The sequence below is a fragment of the Suricata suricatta genome, chromosome 14 (genome assembly GCF_006229205.1).
Source record: "Suricata suricatta isolate VVHF042 chromosome 14, meerkat_22Aug2017_6uvM2_HiC, whole genome shotgun sequence".
Taxonomy (NCBI): domain Eukaryota; kingdom Metazoa; phylum Chordata; class Mammalia; order Carnivora; family Herpestidae; genus Suricata; species Suricata suricatta.
In genome coordinates, this window is record NC_043713.1 from 37,654,659 (window position 1) to 37,674,048 (window position 19,390).

The 19,390-nt window shown below is 37.7% G+C and overlaps 1 protein-coding gene across 5 annotated transcripts in view; it reads left to right on the forward strand.

Moving 5' to 3' along the window:
• The window catches only part of NOL4 (nucleolar protein 4), a 401,348-nt gene that overhangs the window by 302,493 nt on the left and 79,465 nt on the right, over nucleotides 1-19,390 (forward strand). For all 5 annotated transcript variants that reach the window (XM_029922697.1, XM_029922696.1, XM_029922698.1 and 2 more), the window contains one exon: nucleotides 6,417-6,530. In XM_029922697.1, the coding sequence (XP_029778557.1) occupies nucleotides 6,417-6,530 (114 nt within the window). The remainder of the gene's footprint in view (nucleotides 1-6,416; nucleotides 6,531-19,390) is intronic.

Genomic DNA, 19,390 nt, shown 5'->3' on the forward strand with positions numbered 1-19,390 from the left:
CATGATAGTCATGGCCAGGGGCAGGTCAATGGGGCTCTTTTCTCATAATTTCCACCAAAACCATATAGGATGAGATGAAAACAGTTGAATTGTTGTTCTGGTCCACACCCTCAAACTTTATCGGAAACCTCGGATCATATGTGGTCCAAAATTCAGAACTTTCCAGATTTCGGGAACATGATAGAGTATGTAGTCTAGTAATTGCATAACACTTGCAGTAGGGTCTGGGAAAGCATCTCATATACAACTATATTAGTATTTCTGCCATAAAAGAGAAGAATATTCACAGAAAGTAGGAAAAAGAAGGTGATGTCAGGTTGTTGTTGGTTTTTTTTGCCAAATTTCCCCAAAGTGTCTGAAACAATTTTCAGTTTATACAATATTAGTATTATAGAACTTCTGGTAAAAGATTGTAGGTCTGTAATTAACATACTCTATTGCATGTGTATTACAACCCACATGCTAGACATATATTAGCTTGTAAACTATGATGGCACAGACAATATTGATACTATTTATAACTTGACATAGATAATGTGCTCATCAAATACATTTGTTGAATAAATAAGTGAATATATCAGTGACTTTATGTACATTACTTCATGGAAGTTGAAAAATTATCCTTGATATAGAGATTATTTTTCTTATTCATAACTTACTGAACCTTAGTTTTGCCATTTGTAAAAGTAGAAACAATGATACCTGGCAGAATGAGTGAGGCTCCGAGAGATTAAAGAGCAAAAGTGGTCAGACAGTTTGCAAATAGCTGATTTCACAATAATATCCATGTCAGTCACTTCATTGCTAAACTATTACTTTTTTCCACTGATGGATACAAATGAAGCTACTTGGATAATAGAAGGGATCCCTTAGGAGCTACAACTTTCTACACAGCCTGTAACAATTATCCCTTTGGGAGTAGATATATCATATGGAGGAGATAAAATATGCATATCATCTAAGCTGCAGAGTTTTTAAATTATGTATTTTATAAAGTAAGAAGATTAGGAAACATAATTTAGAGCCCTATGTCAGTTCTGACTAATGTATCCTTTGCTTTAATTATTTTGAAAGAGCTCATTCTACGTAAAATCTTGGGTAGATACCTCAGCTGCTCCGCATCTGGCCTCGTTTAATACTGGATTTAGTTATGCTTAAACCCTGGGGGCTAGTGAGCCTTGGTACTAGTAAGTACTATAAACCCAGGAATACAGCCTTAATAGTCATGCTTGCTTGCTTTTTTTTTTTTTCTTTTCTTTTCTTTTCTTTTTTTTTTTTTTTTTTTTTTTTTTTTTTTTTTTTTTTTTTTTTTTTTTTTTTTTTTTTTTTTTTTACTTTTTAATGTTTATTTTTAAGAGAAAGAGAGACAGAACATAAGCAGGGGAGGGTCAGAGAGAGGGAGACACAGAATCTGAAGCAGGCTGAGCTGTCAGCACAGAGCCCACCACAGGACTCCAACTCACAAACTGTGAGATCATGGCCTGAGCTGAAGTCAGATGTTAACTGTCTGAGCCACCCAGGTGCCCCAGTTTTTTTTTTTTTAAGTTTATTTTAAAAAGTTTCTTGTATATGCAGGCTTGGGGAAGGAAAGAGAGGAAGAGAGAGAATCTCAGGCAGGTTCCGGACTCTCTGCACAGAGCCAGACATGGGACTCAAACCCACAAACTGTGAGATCATGACCTGAGCCAGAATCAAGAGTCAGACACTTAACCGACTGAGCCATCGAGGCACCCCCAGTCATGATTTATTTTTACCTTTTTTTTTTATAATAAAAAAAACCTCTGGGGCATCTTAATTGTACAGCAGAGGTTTTGAGAACTCTAACATTGCTTCATTTATAGTTTTGAGATCAAAAAGTGGAATAGTTTGGTGTGGTATTAAGTTTTACATGTATCTGTAACGAAAGGCACATTTATGTTGTGCTGACAGCAATCATATCTTAAGTCCCCAATTAAAATCTGACTTTTTAAACTCCAAAAGTTCCATGCAACAATTTAGCCATCTGTTTAATGAAACAACCACTGATTTGGTCATAGATGATCCTTGCAGTAAGAATAGTGCTAGGGAAAGATCAACTCATGACGGTAAATTATGAAGAGATGATTAGTGAGGGTTAGCATGGTCTCCAGTCTAGTGTCAGAAGTAGGTGACAGTTCTCTTCCCAGGTATAGATCATGTAGATCATCATTTTAAATGCTTATAGATACCAAACAGTATATTATATTTACTGAGCTATATTTAACCAGAAATAGAAGTGTTGTTCTTCATAAATTATCTGTTGAATTCTATGCATTCGATTTTGGTGTTTTTTTGTCAAAAACGATTCTTAGGTTATCACATGGAGGCTTTTGTGTTTTATGGCCACTCTTAACTGATGTAAGGGTATTCAGCACTTGTCCCTGGTGGAATCCATGACTACGGTCCTTAACACATGCTGCTAATTACCTTCCAGGAAAATACAAATGCAGCAGTATTAGAATAAGCTCTATACTGTCAACTGTGGTGAAGGACAGGAGAGTTCTGGTAAAGATGGTTCTCAGAACTCACAGTAAATAATAGTTTTAAATTCCTCTACGATAAAATTGTTTTGATAAGGAGCAAAATGATTAATTTCCTTCTTACTATCTTGGTATAAGTACTTCTGAGTTGTGAAGTAGATAACAGCCAAATCAAAGAGTGACAAGAAGCAAAAGACTTTCATTTTTAGCATCTTCTAGCCAGGCTCAGCATAACAGATCTCCGGGGGTAGTAAGGAGCCCTGACATTCATTATTGGCTCATCAATATTACAACGAAGGGGGTTTTTAACAGATTCCCTCACAGGAAAGAAAGAACTATGCTTGGCTCCTCATTCTCATTTTGGGCACAAAACTAAGCTTTTCTTATGTTTCATATACAGTGATTTCTTGGCACCTCTGGTTCCTCCAATGTGAAAATCTTGTGAATTTATATTGCATCCATTTAGAACATGTGACAGAGCTGAGATAAGTTTATTTTTGTGCTATTAATGAGGAAAGGTTTTAAAGAATTAATAGGAAACTATGTTCGGGGAATTTCAGTCTCTTTAAGAGAAGAATTTATTGAGATCCTATACTGTTTGCTTAAATGCAATATAGAGTTAGCTGTAAATGGATTCCTCCGTAGGAGTGTGTAGTATTTAAGATCTCTAGCTTTGTTTAAGCTACTGAGACCTTAGTTGTAAATTGAGAATAATTGTTTACTAGGAATTAACTGTTATTCCCAATTCATCATCAGGTATGAATCCAGGTATTTTCACACATATAGCTGTGTGATCTTGGACAAGTTACACAATTTCCCAGAACTTCCATTTATTTTTCCTCTAAAACAGGCATTTTCTATGTATTTTTCTCAAGAGTTGCTTGGAAAATTAAATTAGATAATGAATCTCAGCTTCATATTAATCAATGCCTGCCCATCCCAACCACTCAATATGAGTTAAGTATTATTAATATTTATCTTAAAATTAAATTAGAATGATACATGTTTCTACTTCGAGGTGTATTTTTATGCACTTAAGATAGAGTAAATTCTTTGAAATATACATGTTTATTAAACTGTAATACAGATTTTATCCATTCTACCTTACTTTCCAATGAACATGACTGTGATACATACACGTAAGAGTTGTCTTTGGTCTGCTTACTGTTTAGTTCAACACAACAGAGTGTGCATGAGGATTTTTTCCTACAATATATTAATGATAAATTGTGTAAAAGTACTAAGTATACAACAGAATTTTGAAAGTAGAAGGATTGAGAATTAGGAGATATGAACCTTGGTTTCTATGTCTACTCAACTTGTCTGTCCTTTAGCAAATCATATTCATCTGGGTTTCAGTTTCTTCAAACTTTAGAGAAGAAACTTGTACTGAATGATTTCTCTGACTCTTTGCAGTTACCAAATTATAATTCTACAGTAGACTCAGAACAACTCTATTTTTAAAATGATATCATTTACCTACTGCCAATGTTTATCGTGTATCTTTGCTTCTACTTATTTTTTCCAGTTAAAAGAGTGCACGATTGCTTTATCTTAAAATTGATTTTCTTCCCCCAAATATTGAAATATTAGGCTATCCAGTGACCTTAAAAATGATCTAGCCTCTCACTCAGCCAGGACATTATTCTAGTTTCTGAGAAGACCATGACCTGTATCTGGAAAAGACCCAACTTTGTTATGTTTTCTGAAAAGAAAATTATATAAATTATCATGCCTAATAACTTTTACTGTTCCAGTAAAAGTTCAATGAAACTTTATTTAAGAAGCTGTGTGTTTATTGCTAAAGTTTAATCAGCTTTATAAAGTTCCACAACTTTATATATTCCTAATTTTGAATAGAGAAACCTGATAGAAATAAAGATAATGAAAAGCAGAAATACATCTCTCTGTATTTCATGTGGCTATCAACAATTACATCAAGAAAAGAGAGGTTGCTGATGTTTTATTTAGATTGTGTTAATTCAGTCCCTAGGACCAGATGAAAGGTCTGATAATACAGTTTATAATGATGTGAACTGTCACTTCTATTTGAATAATGTTAGCTACAGTCCAATCATTTTTCCTTTTCCATAATGGAATGTTCCTATTTTCATTGTTTTCTATAATATCATTGCCAACAAACATAATTCAATTGAGATAAACAACATCATGTCCCTAATTCCTGTGTGGTTTAAACTATGATTTTGAGCCAAGCCATGGCCAAAATTGTGTCCTTTCATGAGATACTGATTTTGTGGTTTAAAATGTTTTTAGTTCTGAGCTAGATTATCTTATCCAGACTCACGGAAGTGCAGAATGAGATGAAGAAGCAGTATGACTTTTGAAATTATATTTACATATTTATGACTACTCAAAGTTTTTCGAATTTACCAGATATGAGCCTCCTCTCTGTTCCCCACACACACTCTGACTTTCTGATTTCCTTCTCAAAATGCATCTGTTGCTTTTAACTGCCACATCAGGGGTCTCTCTCTTTCCTTTGTTTTACAAAAAATAGTGTTTCCAGATATCCTAACGCTTTATTATCAGAGTTGTCCAGGCATCATTTCTAGCATCTCACAGGGTTAGCAGTGGAGACAGTGTCCTGTGTACCTTTCTTACCTCTTGTCTACAGAGGTGACTTTGGAGGTGGAAGCATGTGGCGGTTGGCTGAGACAGCTACAGAAATTGTTTCCTAGTTCAGGCAAGATCAGAGCCTGGTCTCTTCATACACAATACAAGTTCCACTGAAATTAGCTGTGAAAACATTGATGGTCTGAATTCAGCTAGTCTACAGTATTGAGACATAAAGCCTATGGTTCAATTTGCTAAAGTGCATTTGACATGCCAGGCTTAGCAAAACGAATCAAGTCCCATAAAGGCATGATCATATTCATTTAAAAACAATTAAAAGGTATCTACTAGGTCAGAGGCTTCTAATAAATGGCATCCGTACGTATTTTAGATTGAGGCATGTCCCTATATAGGCTAGCTTTCCAAAGGACATTTTTATTTTGTAGTTGCATATTTTGCTAACTTATCAGACTAAATAGTCATGTTATTTCTTATCATTTGCTTATCTTCATTAAAAAAACTGTTCAATATCATTAAGCACTTCATCTTTCAGTTAGATGATTTTGCATGTAATTATGGGAAAAGAAAATGGAAAACTTTTCTGATTATCACAAATGATATGGAGAGTTGCAAACAATTTGAAGTTAATTACGAGCTTAGTTGGGGGCTTAATTAATTTCTACATGGGCTACACAGACGATGGATTTCCAACATGTATCTATTAAGTTAATAATATTAACTCCTATTTTATAAATAAAACATGAAGGCACACATGCAGCTCAGATGGAAACATCAAGCTTTTATTACATCGAAATTGTTCTAGGGCTGACGTTTTAGTTTGTGTTTAAGCTATTTTTAGAGGATTTTAATCACACCCACTGTGTCACAACTTCAACTGTAAATATTCATAATATTTCACATTCAGATTGTTTGACATGGTCTGAGTGTCGTCCGTTTTTCCAGCTATGTTTCAGCCTTGTCACTTGATTTTGTTTTGTTGTGCATTGTCATGTGTTATGAAAGAATTAAGGCACTTCTCTTATTTGCAAAACCCAGTCAGCATTTTGTCACCGCCTGTTGGCTTAATGGCCCAGACTAAATACTTGGGAATGTGGAGCTCTGAAAATGAGTGATGAATCTGTGTAGCAACTACAGCTTTAACCTCTAACTAGCTTTCATTTTTCATCTTTGCAATTTCCATTTCCTCTTTTTATTGAAATAAATTCAGTTGAAATAAAAGGATACTCCTGCACATCCTGTGAGCTCTTCTAAGAGTTGCATGGGTCTGTTAATAATTTTTCATGTTTCTCTCTCTCTCTTTCTCTCTCTCTCTCTTTTTTTTAGTCTCGACCTATTCCTTCCCACCTCACTTCAGCAGTTGCTGAGAGTATCTTGGCTTCAGCCTGTGAGAGTGAGAGCAGAAATGCTGCCAAGAGAATGCGCCTGGACAGACAACAGGTACCGAGGAGCTTTGCGGTCTGGTAGACACCGTTTATTGCAAATATGGTTCAGTTGGTCTGATTCGGGTAGAGGGGCAAAAAAATCTGGGATGGATTTTGAAGTTCGCTGAGATAGAGTTTTGGGGTCTTGATGATATGAACTGAAACTTGAAAGTACAGGTTCATGAGATCAGCGGGCATCCATTACATTTTCTATGGTGAAAAATTGGACAATTGTGGGGTGTCTGGGTGGCTCCGTCAGTTAGGCATCAGACTTCGGCTTGGGTCATGATCCCACAGTGCAGTTCATGGGTTCAAACCCCGCATCAGGTTCTGTGCTGACAGCTCAGAGCCTGGAGCCTCCTTGGGATTCTGTGTCTCCTTCTCTCTCTGCCCCTCCCCCACTCACACTCTGTCTCTCTTTCTCTCTCTCTCTCAGAAATAAACAATAAAAAAAATGGACGATTGTAAAATTAATGAATTAGGAATTGTGGCTAGTATCCAATTTTCAGACTACTTATTTAAGTAAGTGGTTCTAACCGATCATTTATGATAGTTTTGTACATTCACCTGATTGTTTATAATAGTGACATAATTGTGTTCATTTTGAGTGAAATCGAGTGTTCATTCGAGAGAAAGCGAACATCTTTTTAATTTCCCCTGCTCTGCTGCTAAACGTCAGTGCATTGCTCTGGGAATCTTGAAAGCACATACTTTGAAACACTGGAAAGCTGTAAAATGGGGACAGGAAATAATGAAAATGTACATCCTGGGCTTGCTTCCAAATTACTGAATCATTTACTATATACCCACTAAGTATCATCTTTCTGTGTCTCTTTCCTAAGGATATAGCTCCATGTAGTGTGGGTGTGTGCGGTTTGTGTGCAGTGAGCACTTATGTTTCGTTCGGTTTTCCCTTGGTTTATGTGCCTTCATTGGTCTCCCGTCCTTAGGTCTGAATGCCTTTCTCTAGCCCTCTTAATTATCCATAATATGATACTAAATTATAGCACATAATATTAAATGGTACACATAAAAGTATGCTGTGTTCTGACATTTTTAAAAATAATTTTTAATGTTTATTCATTTTTGAGACAGAGCGAGACAGAAAAAGAGTGGGGGAAAAGCAGAGAGAGAGGGAGACACAGAATCCAAAGCAGGCTTCAGGCTCTGAGCTGTTAGCACAGAGCCGAATTGGGGCTCAAACTCACAGACTGTAAGATCATGACCTGAGCTGGAGTCGGACGCTTAACAGACTGAGCCCCTCAGGTGCCCCATTAAGTTATTTTTTACAACAAATAATCTGGTGCTTCATATCTTTATTGTGTTTGGGATGAGAAGACTGAATTGTCAGTTCAATTTTGTTTTTTCCTATGAGCCAAGGAGCTTCTTAAAAATATATATAGAAAACAAGTGTTTCCTCTCCAGGACCAAAATATTTCAAAATGTTTCAGAATAACACTATTTTAAAGTTTTATGTGTTTATTATTAATATGGTATGTGCTAATATTTCTAAACAATGCAAAAGATTAAACTCGTAGTGAAATTTATTTTATTTAAGAAAAGCTTATTTGAGAGAGACAGAAACAATGCAAGCGGGGCAGGGGCAGCAAGCAAGGGAGGGCAGCGAGTGGGGGAGAGAGAACCTCAAGCAGGCTCCGCCCTGTCAGTGCACTGACACTGTTGATGCAGAGCTCAACCCCACGAACCATGAGATCATGACCTGAGCCAAAACCAAGAGTCAGACGCTTAACTGACTGAGCCACCCAGGCACCCGTAGTTAATAATTTTTAAATGTAGTCTTAGCCTCAGGCAAAATGTATATGAAAATACTGATTTTGAGTTTGTTGATCAGTCCTGGTCAATCGTATTTACGCACATATACATGTCCTTGGTGAGACTTTTATCATTATTCTAAACCTAGAATCTTTCTTACTTATAAAAAGAGCGCTGCATACAATACCATTATAGCACAGTCATTAAGATGGCACATTCTGGAGCTAAATACATCTGGCTTGGTTTCTCAGCCCTACTAATAGTGCGCCCTTCAGAAAGCTCCACCATCCTCTGTGCCTCTGTTTCTTCGTGGCCAAGATAACAATAACAGTTCTAATCCTATAGGGTTGTTGTGAACATGCTAAATGACACATTTATGTTAAGACTTAGCCTTGCATATAATAAGCATCAGCAAATTCAGTCTAGAAAAAGATTTTAACTGATATTCTGTGATTGCCTTGGCATCAGTAAAACTAGAAAGAAATATTAATAGTACTATTTCAGATATCATAGTTTTGAAGTCAGATGAAGTCTTTTTGAGAAAATATCATAATTCTAGAAACAAGAATAGTAGAATTCTGGGATTGAATGGGCTTTCCTGTGTTGTCTTGACATCTATCCCACTTAATCTACACTCTAGAATCGTGTCAGTCATATATGCAGTTGTCATGAAAACCAAATGGCTGATTGGTGCTATGTACTACCTGTGTTATACTACTATGTGTCCACCAATATTTGGTCCAATTACTTAACCCTTGTTGGCCTAATCTATCCAATGGAGGTTACAAATACCAAATCCATAGATTTATTTTGAGAATTTAATAAATGAGGCATATGAAAACATAGCTCATTTAATAAGTTTACATATTGTCAGAGTTATACTGCATTCACTTTCGTATGTATACGCTTACATACCTAGTGGAAGGAAAATCCTACCTCCAGTCCTAAGACCTGCTGTTTACTAACATGTGTCCTTTTATCTGAAAGGAATAATTGTTTTGGAAGTTTTTAAACTGAGATCAAAAGTGCTTCCTGAAGCTTCCACCCATTGAAGAAAAGCTACTAGCAATAAGGAGGAAAGTGACTTCTAACTACTGCCCAGGGCGTAGGGACTGGAACGGGTGGGGATCAATGGTCCTTGACTCTACTTCCCTTATTACCTGTGTCCTTTTCCTGCCCTCATTCCGAGTGCTCATTTGTTGCCAAGTTCTGTCACCTGTCCTGTATTTCACCCACATAGGAAACGTTTTTTCCAGGTTTTACAAGTGTTCAGTGGGCCTGGGATTTATGGGGTATATGGAAGAAATTATTTAAAAACATTCTGTGATTTATTGGAAACCTAATAGGCTCTTCATAGACATTTTTTTTTCCTATTTAGTAATTTCAACAACCCACAAGAAGCAGGTTTGTTATTCCCATGTCTGTATAAGGAACCCTGGGGCTCAAGAAGAAGGATGATCCGTACAGGGTCACCCAGACAATGAGTTTGCACTATGTGAGGCGGACACTCCAGATCTCCATCGACTCTTACTGCCTTTCATTGATTATATTCACTGCGGGAAGACCCCATGTCCTGGACCAAACTCTTAGGACTCCTATCATTTGTCCCTCTGCTTATAATGCTTTGGACAGTGCAGTTTTCTGTTGGAAAACCATCTGTTTTAATCACAAAGATATTGATACTCTTTCATAACTAGCAAACTGGGTTTCGCCAGGAAGCAAGTTAGTCCAAGCAGGACATTTTTGCTTCAGCTTGAAAAAGCACCTCACTTCATCTGGGAAATGAGGTATGAGCTGTGAACACTAGGTAAGGGTTTATTTAGTATTTCAAAATAAATAAAATATATTACACATAGATATTTAAATGAAATTATTTCTGCTTACTATGAATTCAGATTTCATTTGGTGTGCCACACAGAGGCTTCTGTCAAGCAATTTTGCGTGTTCAGCCAGAGCATGCGAATGGGAGAACCCTCTCCTAATTATCTAAACCCTCTTTACGCAAGTAGAGATAGAGGGATTCTTTTGGGTGTTGGCAGTGAGGTCATCGTCTTCTGTGCACATCAGTTCTATAATGCATTCTTAGTCCAACTCACAATTCTTAGAATTTGCTAGTGACTCAGAGATTCTTTATCATGTCCCTGCCTTTCTGTAGGTGCATGAAAGCTCAGAACCTGGAGAGTTAAATCTGGATTCTGTTAAACCCTGTATCAGAGGGCTTGCTGCCACTAGTTAGCCACATGTAGAGCTATAATTTTGTGTGTCCTTCAGAGTTTATGAAGCTTGATGAATTAATTGGATTTTATAAAGCTGTTTGAGCTATGAACATGAAAGGTATTATGGATGTGTTAGATACTTTATTTCATATGCCCCCCTAATACCACAATCCAGAGGAGCCTGGTTATTATGCAGCCTGAGCCCTGGAGCAAGCCAGTGGCAAGGACAGGAGCCTGCTGTTGCATCAGAAATCGGATTTCACAGAACTGAGGTCAACCCTCAATGCATTATAGAATAGAGTCAGCATTTCTTTTCTTTTAACCCGAAAATCTGGAATTTTCATGGTGCCTAGGAAATTCTTTCTCACTCTGACAATTCAAAAAAATGGTCAAAATCAGACTTCACTTTTAGGATTCTATATCACAGCTTATCTTTAAATTAAATTAAAAGTATATCTCTTTTCGTTTGTCTTTATTTCATTCCTCTTTCCTTAAAAACAAAGATCTCTCAATGTTCTTGGGTACAATTCATCTGAATAGACAAAAGCAAAAAGTGAGAGATTAGAACCTGCTACTTGCTGACGATTTAATTCCCATCGATGTATATTTTTTGCTGTTTTTCAAGGGATGATATCTCTTTTATTCCTGGACTTGATGACTGATAAACTTAGGAAGTTCCTGAATACTATGAGTTTCTTTGGTTTCTTTTCTCTATCCCAAGTTCTTTCAGTTAATTAGTTTGTAGTGCCATATTTGGGATCCCAGAAAACCAAAGGCTCCAACAGCATCGGTGCCACAGACATAGCCGTCACGAAGGACAGCGCAGCAAGGGTTCTTGGTGACTTTGCCTTGATGAGGACAGATGGGAAGTCAGTGGTTGGCTGTGATGTGACCTCTTTAACTCTATTGAAAAGAACATAGTGAAGGGGGGAAAGGGAAAATGGTATGTTCGTTGCTTGTGACATAATAAAGGATGAGGAATCAGGGGGGAAATTACTGAAAACTGGGTGTTTTGCTAAATTTAAAAAAATCAATGCTAGTAAACCAGCATGGACGCACCAGCCACACCCTACAAATACTTAGTGAGCCTAACTTAGTTCCTGCTACTCTGTTTTCTTCCGCAGTACTGAATTCCCTGCAACCTGCTTCTTGTCATGATTCTTCCTGCGTTCTGTTAGGGTGGGCATATGAGTGGGCATATTTTCAAAAGAAGTGTAATTGTGGATACAAAGTTGAAAATATAGCTGTGTAAGCACAGTAGCAATTTTGACAGACTTTTTATTTTGTCAAGGACGTTTTTGAAAACTAGCTAAAGCCCCCCCCCCCCCCCCCCCGGTCAAGACAGAGTTTTCAAGACAGGCAGCTTTTCTTTCATATTTCATGCTGTAGTGGGATGTCCTTTTGGCACCACTTCTAAACTTTAACAAATGCACACCAATTTCTGTTTCTTTCCAGCCCACACCCCCATGCTCCTATTCTTAGTCATCCTCAACTTGAATTCTGCTCCTCCCATTTTTCTTTCTCTCATGCGATAATAAAAAAAACCCTGACATCTTTGAATCTTTGAACATGTGTTTCAGCACAATCCTTTGATCTGAAGGAGAAAATACATTGTAGGAAGACAGCAAAGTGCCTTAGAGGGAGGTTCTTGGATTACATTGTATTTCCTTTGTAACGTGTGTAATTTAAAACTATTTAGATAGAACAAACTTCCCAAAGTCATCTCACTATATGGGGCCTTATTCTCCTGACTGATGATAATATTTGAATATGCTATTCTTAATAGCATCAGAAGTATTTTGGGCTATAGTCCAGTGTGAAGTGTCTTCCAAACCTATTTTATATCCTGGTCATGGCTTTTAATGAAGTAAGGAAACTGAGGCTATCCAGCTAACCTACTTCTCCCAAGAGGGCCAAGTTGCTCAGGATGGAGCGCTGCTTTGATCCAGTCTTTCTGCTTTTTAAATCCACTTGTTCCATTTAAAATCACCAAAGCAGCAGCAGCTACAGCTGCCATTGGATACATGTGTGATGTGGCAGCTCACAGCTTGCGGTGACATGAACTTTCCAAATGGTGAAAAACTATTGGTTAAGTTCCAAACGGTACAAAGTACAATATTCCCTTGATTTACAAAGTAGTGACATGTCTGAAATGATGTGTATTTAAAAGCATGCATAAAAACTTGTGTTTATACCTAAAGTGAAGTTAACTTTTAGGCTCAGATAATTGTATTTAGGCTTTCACTTACCCAAAATACCTAGCAGGACTTTTAAAAAATCCACATGGAGCAGAGACAATTCGTAGTCTACCGAGACTGCCTGGAGCGTGTCAGAGCTTCCAGTAAACTGGTCCCCCACCTACTTCATGCCTGTGTCACCTGCTATATATTTTACAAGTGTCCCCTATGAGTGGTTAGTAACATGCTTTAAGAAGCATCGTTATGGACAGACTCGTCTGGGGTTTGAATAGGAATGGGAATCATACATTCACAGATCCGTTCTTTGATAGTGAACTCCTAACTCTGTGACTCCCACCTGAAGAGACTGACCTTGAGCTTCAAACCCCACACATTTATATTTTGCATTTATCATGTTAAATGAATTTTCCCTCCATCCTTTTCTCCTTCTTCTACTTTTTGTTTTCAAATTCACCAGAGCATAGAAATAAAAAAAAAAATCCATGGTATCAGATAAAAATACCTGAATCCTTTGATTTAATTGTATTTCTTTGCAAGAACTGAGGCAATTAAGTATCGATGGCCATATCAGTTATGCCCTCAGTTATAAAACTAAGCCATTGTGATTTCTAATTCCAGTTTTATTCTTGAAGTACAATTCCATTTTGCATTCATTATACAACTATTTTAAATCTCTCCCAAAATTACATTTCTATTCTTTCTAATTTTGAAGTCACCATCAATTAAATTTTTATGTTAGATATTTATAACAGGGGTACCACAACATCCAATGCTTGGCTTCAAATAGAACTCCACAGAAAGACTAGGCTCTGCAGTTCTCAGAAATGAGTATTTGATCAGTTTTAATCACCCATAAATATGCCATTTGCACACTCCCCATTGGAGGACATGACTTGATGGCCCTTCTCTTTCTGTGATGGGTGTACACTGAACTCTGCTTACATCATCTCAGAAAGGCCTGGCAAAATGTAGTAACTGATCATAGTCTAAAGGAATAGTTTTTTCCTACGTGGGAAATAGCTAACACAGTAGATATCAAAGCATGACCTTAAATTCATGAGCCCTGAAGGATAAACATATGAGTAAAGCAATCCAGAGAGACTGTGTCACAAGCATCCTCACTTGCAGACCTAGCACTATGCCTCTACTGGGCAAGAGCAGATGCTGAGAATGGGTATAATCACATGTTTAAATAATAAAATACAGCAATATCATATCTTCCATTACATTGTTATAACCTACAGAAGTTTATAAGTATAAAAACCATGGAAAAGTAAAGATATATACTGAGGCACCTGGGTGGCTCAGTCGGTTGAGCGTCTGGCTTTGGCTCAGGTTGTGATCTCGTGGTTCATGGGTTCAAGCCCCGCTTCCGGCTCTGTGCTGCAGCTCAGAGCCTGGAGCCTGCTTCTGATTCTGTCTCCCTCTCTCTCTGACCTTCTCCTGCTCATGCTGTCACTCTCTCTCTCTCAAAAATAAATCAAAGAAAACATTAAAAAATTTAAAAAAAGAAATATGCCAAGATAAAACGTTTTACTGTTCTCTGAAACATCCCTTATGGATCATTATAATGCAATTTTACCATTAAAGATCATTTTAAAACTTTGAGCTTATTGTACACATTATATAATATTTGAAAAATAGGGTTAAAATACTTTCACTGGAATTTTTATTTGCTCTGTGGGGAGGAATACTTGACCTGAATCCTGTTGATATTTTGTAAGCAAAATACTTGCGTTATGAGTTTGTATTTTTTCCACATTAGCTTAATGCAGCTGGACATCAAATATGAATTCCAACTTGAGTTTTTGCAAGATAACTTTTTAATGGAAAAAGTTTTAAACTTTACTCTTTTGTCATGATTTCTTAACCTCTCTGGTTAGTTGCTTAAATATTTTCACTTATCTGTATCAACAAGGAATGTGATTAATAGGAGGAAATTACATCTCAATAAACCCTAAAGTGGTTTATTTAGCAAATATTCATTATATGGAAAATATTTTGCTATACACGGAGTCCATGAAACAAGTAAAGAGCTGGGAACCTCTACTGAGGGTTTACTAAGTGCTGGATTTACTTGGTTCTCTGTAGGTATTTATTCCATTTTTTCTGACAATATCACGGCTAAGCAATAGGGATATTTATTCTCCCTTTACAGATGGATAAGACATATACTTTCCCTCAAGAAACTCACATCCTATTAAAGACAGGTGGAGTTAGCATGGTAAATGGAATTTTAAGGGTGTGACCAGATTGTTGAGAGCGCTAGGGGACAGTGCTCCTAATTCTGTGGAGGGAACCCAGGAGGGCTTCCCAGAGGAGGCACTGTTAGATCTGGACCTTGGGAAATAAAGGAGATTTTGACAAACAAAAAGCCTAGAGGGTGATATTCCGGACACACGGAGCATTTCCATGCGTGAAAGCTTCTTGAGTATTAAAACCCGCAGCCTTCTGTGAGTGAGACAAGATTCTTGAGGGGGGGGAGTTAAAAGGACAGGGGATTGGACATGAAGGTTAAAACTAGATTGTGTAGCTGCTTTATATGATGTTCTTTGGACTTTAAATGCGTGCCAGAGAGGAGTGTGAAGGAAAGCGAAATGTCTTATTTTCAGGAGGCTTCAGAAGCCTATGGCCAAGGACGTGTCGGGTGAAGGTGAAGTCCTGATTCAAACAGGAATTACTTTCCTTACAACCTATCATTTCAGACTTGCTATTTACTCTTTTACAGTTTTATTTATTTGATAGCAAGTGTGAGAAGTAGAGGTGAAGAGAAAGAGAGGGAGAGAGAGAATCCCAAACAGGCTCATGCCCAGGAATCATGAGGTCATGACCTGAGCCGACATCAAGAGTCAGAAGCTTAACCCACTGAGCCACCCAGGCGCCCCTCATACTTGCTATTTAGATGAGAGACTGTAAAGCTGAGCATATGCCAAAAAAGTGATTACGACGATGAATCTTCTACAAAATAATCAGATGGTTACAGAGTATTCCTAAGTTAAACATGAGGGGCTTGGGGATCTACTCTTCTGTGCCACAGCCTTAGCTAATTAGAAATCAAAGCTTAATTTTTTCCTATAGTTTTAGTTTATGAAATTATATGCAAAGATTATTCTTCTGTCTTAAAGATCTGTTTATCTTTATCTGTTCATGATGTCGCAAAAAACTATTACAGTTTTCATCAATGAGTTTTTGTTTTTCATAAATTGAGAATATGATTACTTTTGCATAAAATTTTTCCGTACTGTACATATTTTTCTTATATACTGGTATGTCAATTTATATCTGTATAATAATGCAGAGAGCATCATTTTATTGCCCCCCCCATAATATTGTGAAACATGTAAATAGTCTTCTTCTATGGATGGGGAGTCTGAAGTTGAGAATCTTTTTCCTTGTGCATGATATCTCTGTTTGATTTTTTGTTTCTTGGTTTTTTTCCTACTCATTCTACTTTACTATTTGATTTTCTGGCTTCATCAAGAATTCTTTCACACTCTTTTTTTCAATTTTTATTTAATTAATTAGTTAATTTAGAGCCAAGGAGGCAGGGAGAGGAGAGGCGTAGAGGAAGAGGGAGGGAGAAGAGCTTTAGCAGGCTCCACGCCCAGCACAGAGCCTGATCCAGACTTGATCCAACAACCCTGAGATCATGTCCTAAGCCAAAATAACGAGTCATACGCTTAACCAACTGAGCCACCCAGGTGCTCTTACAGAAACGATTTCTTTTTAAATTTTTAGGTACATCTTTGGTTTAGGATGTTACTAGTTTCTGGATAAGTGTCAGGATATGAGTAGGTGGTTTGAATTCAGATGGAGAAATTCACATAATATGTTTGTACACTTTTTGGTGCCAAAGTCAGGGGAACATATGGTTAAATTTGCTCTCTGTGAGCAGAGCATCTTTGTTAATATTTATTATAAAATGCATTATTTTTAGGCTTAGTAGATAAATGAAAATCTGACATATTTAGTTTATGCCAAATGTATTCATTTTTATAATTGATTTCTCATAATATATTCATGTTTTGTCCTTTTCTCTTTAGCCACTTTAAACCCCACTAGTTACTCAATATTGTGTGGATTGGTGAAATTTAGCCATAGTCACACATGTATTATGAAATTAGACAATATAGTGGCTTGACAGATCGGACTGTGCTTCCTAAAGAGATTCATGGTGATCAATATGACTCATGTGGTGTAAATGCAATGAGACCAGTGGTCTCCAGAAACACATTTTTCTCTCAGTAGCTCAGCATTTGGGGGGGGGGGGCGGTTCTGCAGAGCTGAATATTTAAGGTAGCTAAATATTAGCCTTCCTTAAGAAATCATTTCACTTTTGTTTATGTTTCATTTATTTTACTTATATTTTCATTTCATCTTATTCTAAACTTTCAGTGTATCTTCAGTCCATGGTCATAAATTTTAAGCATGGATTTTGTTATTAATCTTGACTAAGGATTGGGCAGCTCTGCTATTAGAGCCTTAGCTACGGGCACAGGGACTGCAGAATGGGTGATCCTATAAAATCTGTCCTAGAGAAAACCCCTGAGGCATGCCACCCTGCTTTCCTGGTAATTTGCCTTTTTGTCATAATAGGCAAAGGAGTCTGGCTTTCTGTTAGGCTTGCTGGCAACGTTGGTCTTTATTGATGAGTTTTGCTCAAATGGAGCCATCTCATGAGTTTCTTACCCTCAGGAAAGAGCCCTATCTTTCCTGTGTTATCAGTGTTCTTTGCCTTGTCAACGTCATAGTTTAAAAATTACTATTTTCTGAGGCACCTGAGTGGCTCAGTTGGTTAAGTGTCAGACCTCAGCTCAGGTCATGATACCATGGTTTGTGAGTTCAAGCCCAACATCAGATTCTGTGCTTACAGCTCAGAGCCTAGAGTCTGCTTTCATTCTTTAGATTCATTCATTCATATTCTCTCTGTCTCTCTCTCTCCCCCCACCCCCGCCCCTCTCTCCCTCTCTTCCCCCTTCCTCTCTCTTTCTCTTTCCCCCCTCCCTCTCTCCTCCTGGTGCTCTCTCTCTTCCTCCTTCAAAACAAATTTAAAAACCTTTTTTATTAATTATTATTAAAAAGCCCAATGGCTTTTAGATGTCAATGGGACATGTATTTGTTCTCATTTACACCCTGTTAATGGGATATAAGAAATACTACTTCTCACTACTGTTTTAGGAATTTATGCAAACTTATTTTCTAAGAACCCTTACCCACACCCTTTCATCAAGAGAAAAGTGATGCATGTGTAAAAACCCAAGTCACATTTATCTCTAAGTGTTTTGATGTTTGCCTTGAACACAAACCAGACCAAAATAACACTTTATTTTTTTTCATAATATTTTATTGTCAAATTGTTTTCCATACAACACCCAGTGCTCTTCCCCTTAAGTGCCCTCCACCATCACCACCACCTCTTTTCCCCCCTCCCGCTTCCCCCTCAACCCTCAGTTCATTCTCAGCATTCAATAGTCTCTCAAGTTTTGCATCCCTCTCTCTCCCCAACGCTCTCTCCCTCCTCCGCTCCCCCTGGTTCTCCATTAGCTCTCTCTTGTTTTCCTGCTAGACCTATGAGTGCAAACATATGGTTTCTGTCCTTCTCTGCCTGGCTTACTTCACTCAGCATGACACCCTCAAGGTCCATCCACTTTCCTACGAAGGGCCATATGTCATTCCCTCTCATTGCCATGTAGTACTCCATCGTGAATATATACAAAATAACACTTTAAATGATACAGTTAGGTTGAAATCCCAATGATCTTCCTACATTAAGATCAAACTTCTCATTAAATCACTTCACTAGTAACATGGCATGTTCTAATTTTTCTTGGTTTTGGTGCTAGTTTTGGTACATAGGGAAACATAGTGCATTCCAATCCTAATACTCACGGATGCTCAGGGAACTGCAGCACGTGGCAGGAACAGGCAACTTTTTCATCTCTGAGGTTTATGTTTAGTCTCCTGCTCCAAAATCCTCTATGACAATTTAAGGGCAATTTAATAGATGTCATGGTTCCGAGTTCCAGGAAGAAGGCAGAGAACAAAGATACAAAAAGAGGTCATAGCTGTAACTATAAACATAACTGATAAAATAGGCAGCTGTAGGGGAAGAGGTTATCTGAATCCCAGAGGTATTATGTTCTTCATCAAAAAGCAGTGATGAAAGTCTTTATTATGCCAGTGTCTTTCTACTGGTTATTTATCTGTGCTCCATGATTACTTCCAGGTGGGGGAACCCGAGACCTTAGAGGCAGAAAGTAGGCTTTGATTGAAGGCCTTAGAGAACACACAGGGGCGCCCGGGTGGCTCAGTTAAGTGCCTGACTTCAGCTCTAGTCATGATCTCGGAGTTTCCTGAGCTGGAGACCCACGGAAGGCTCCGTACTAACAACACAGAGCCCGCTTCTGGTCCCCTGCCTCCCTCTCTCTCTGCCCCCCACCTACTCTCTCTGTCTCTGTCTCTCTTTCTCTCAAAAATAAACATTAAAACAAAGGAAACAAATAGAGTCTGGAAAATGAGAAGCAGTGGGATGTTTTAAATACATGTATGGCATATATACAAAGTCACTATACTTAAGGATTGCTCACCTGCGACTTTTCAGAAAAGCCTCTTCTTCAAGTTATTAAATTATCATTTTTACTATAGAACATATTCAACTCATTTAAAAAAGTTAGAGCTCCTGGGGCGCC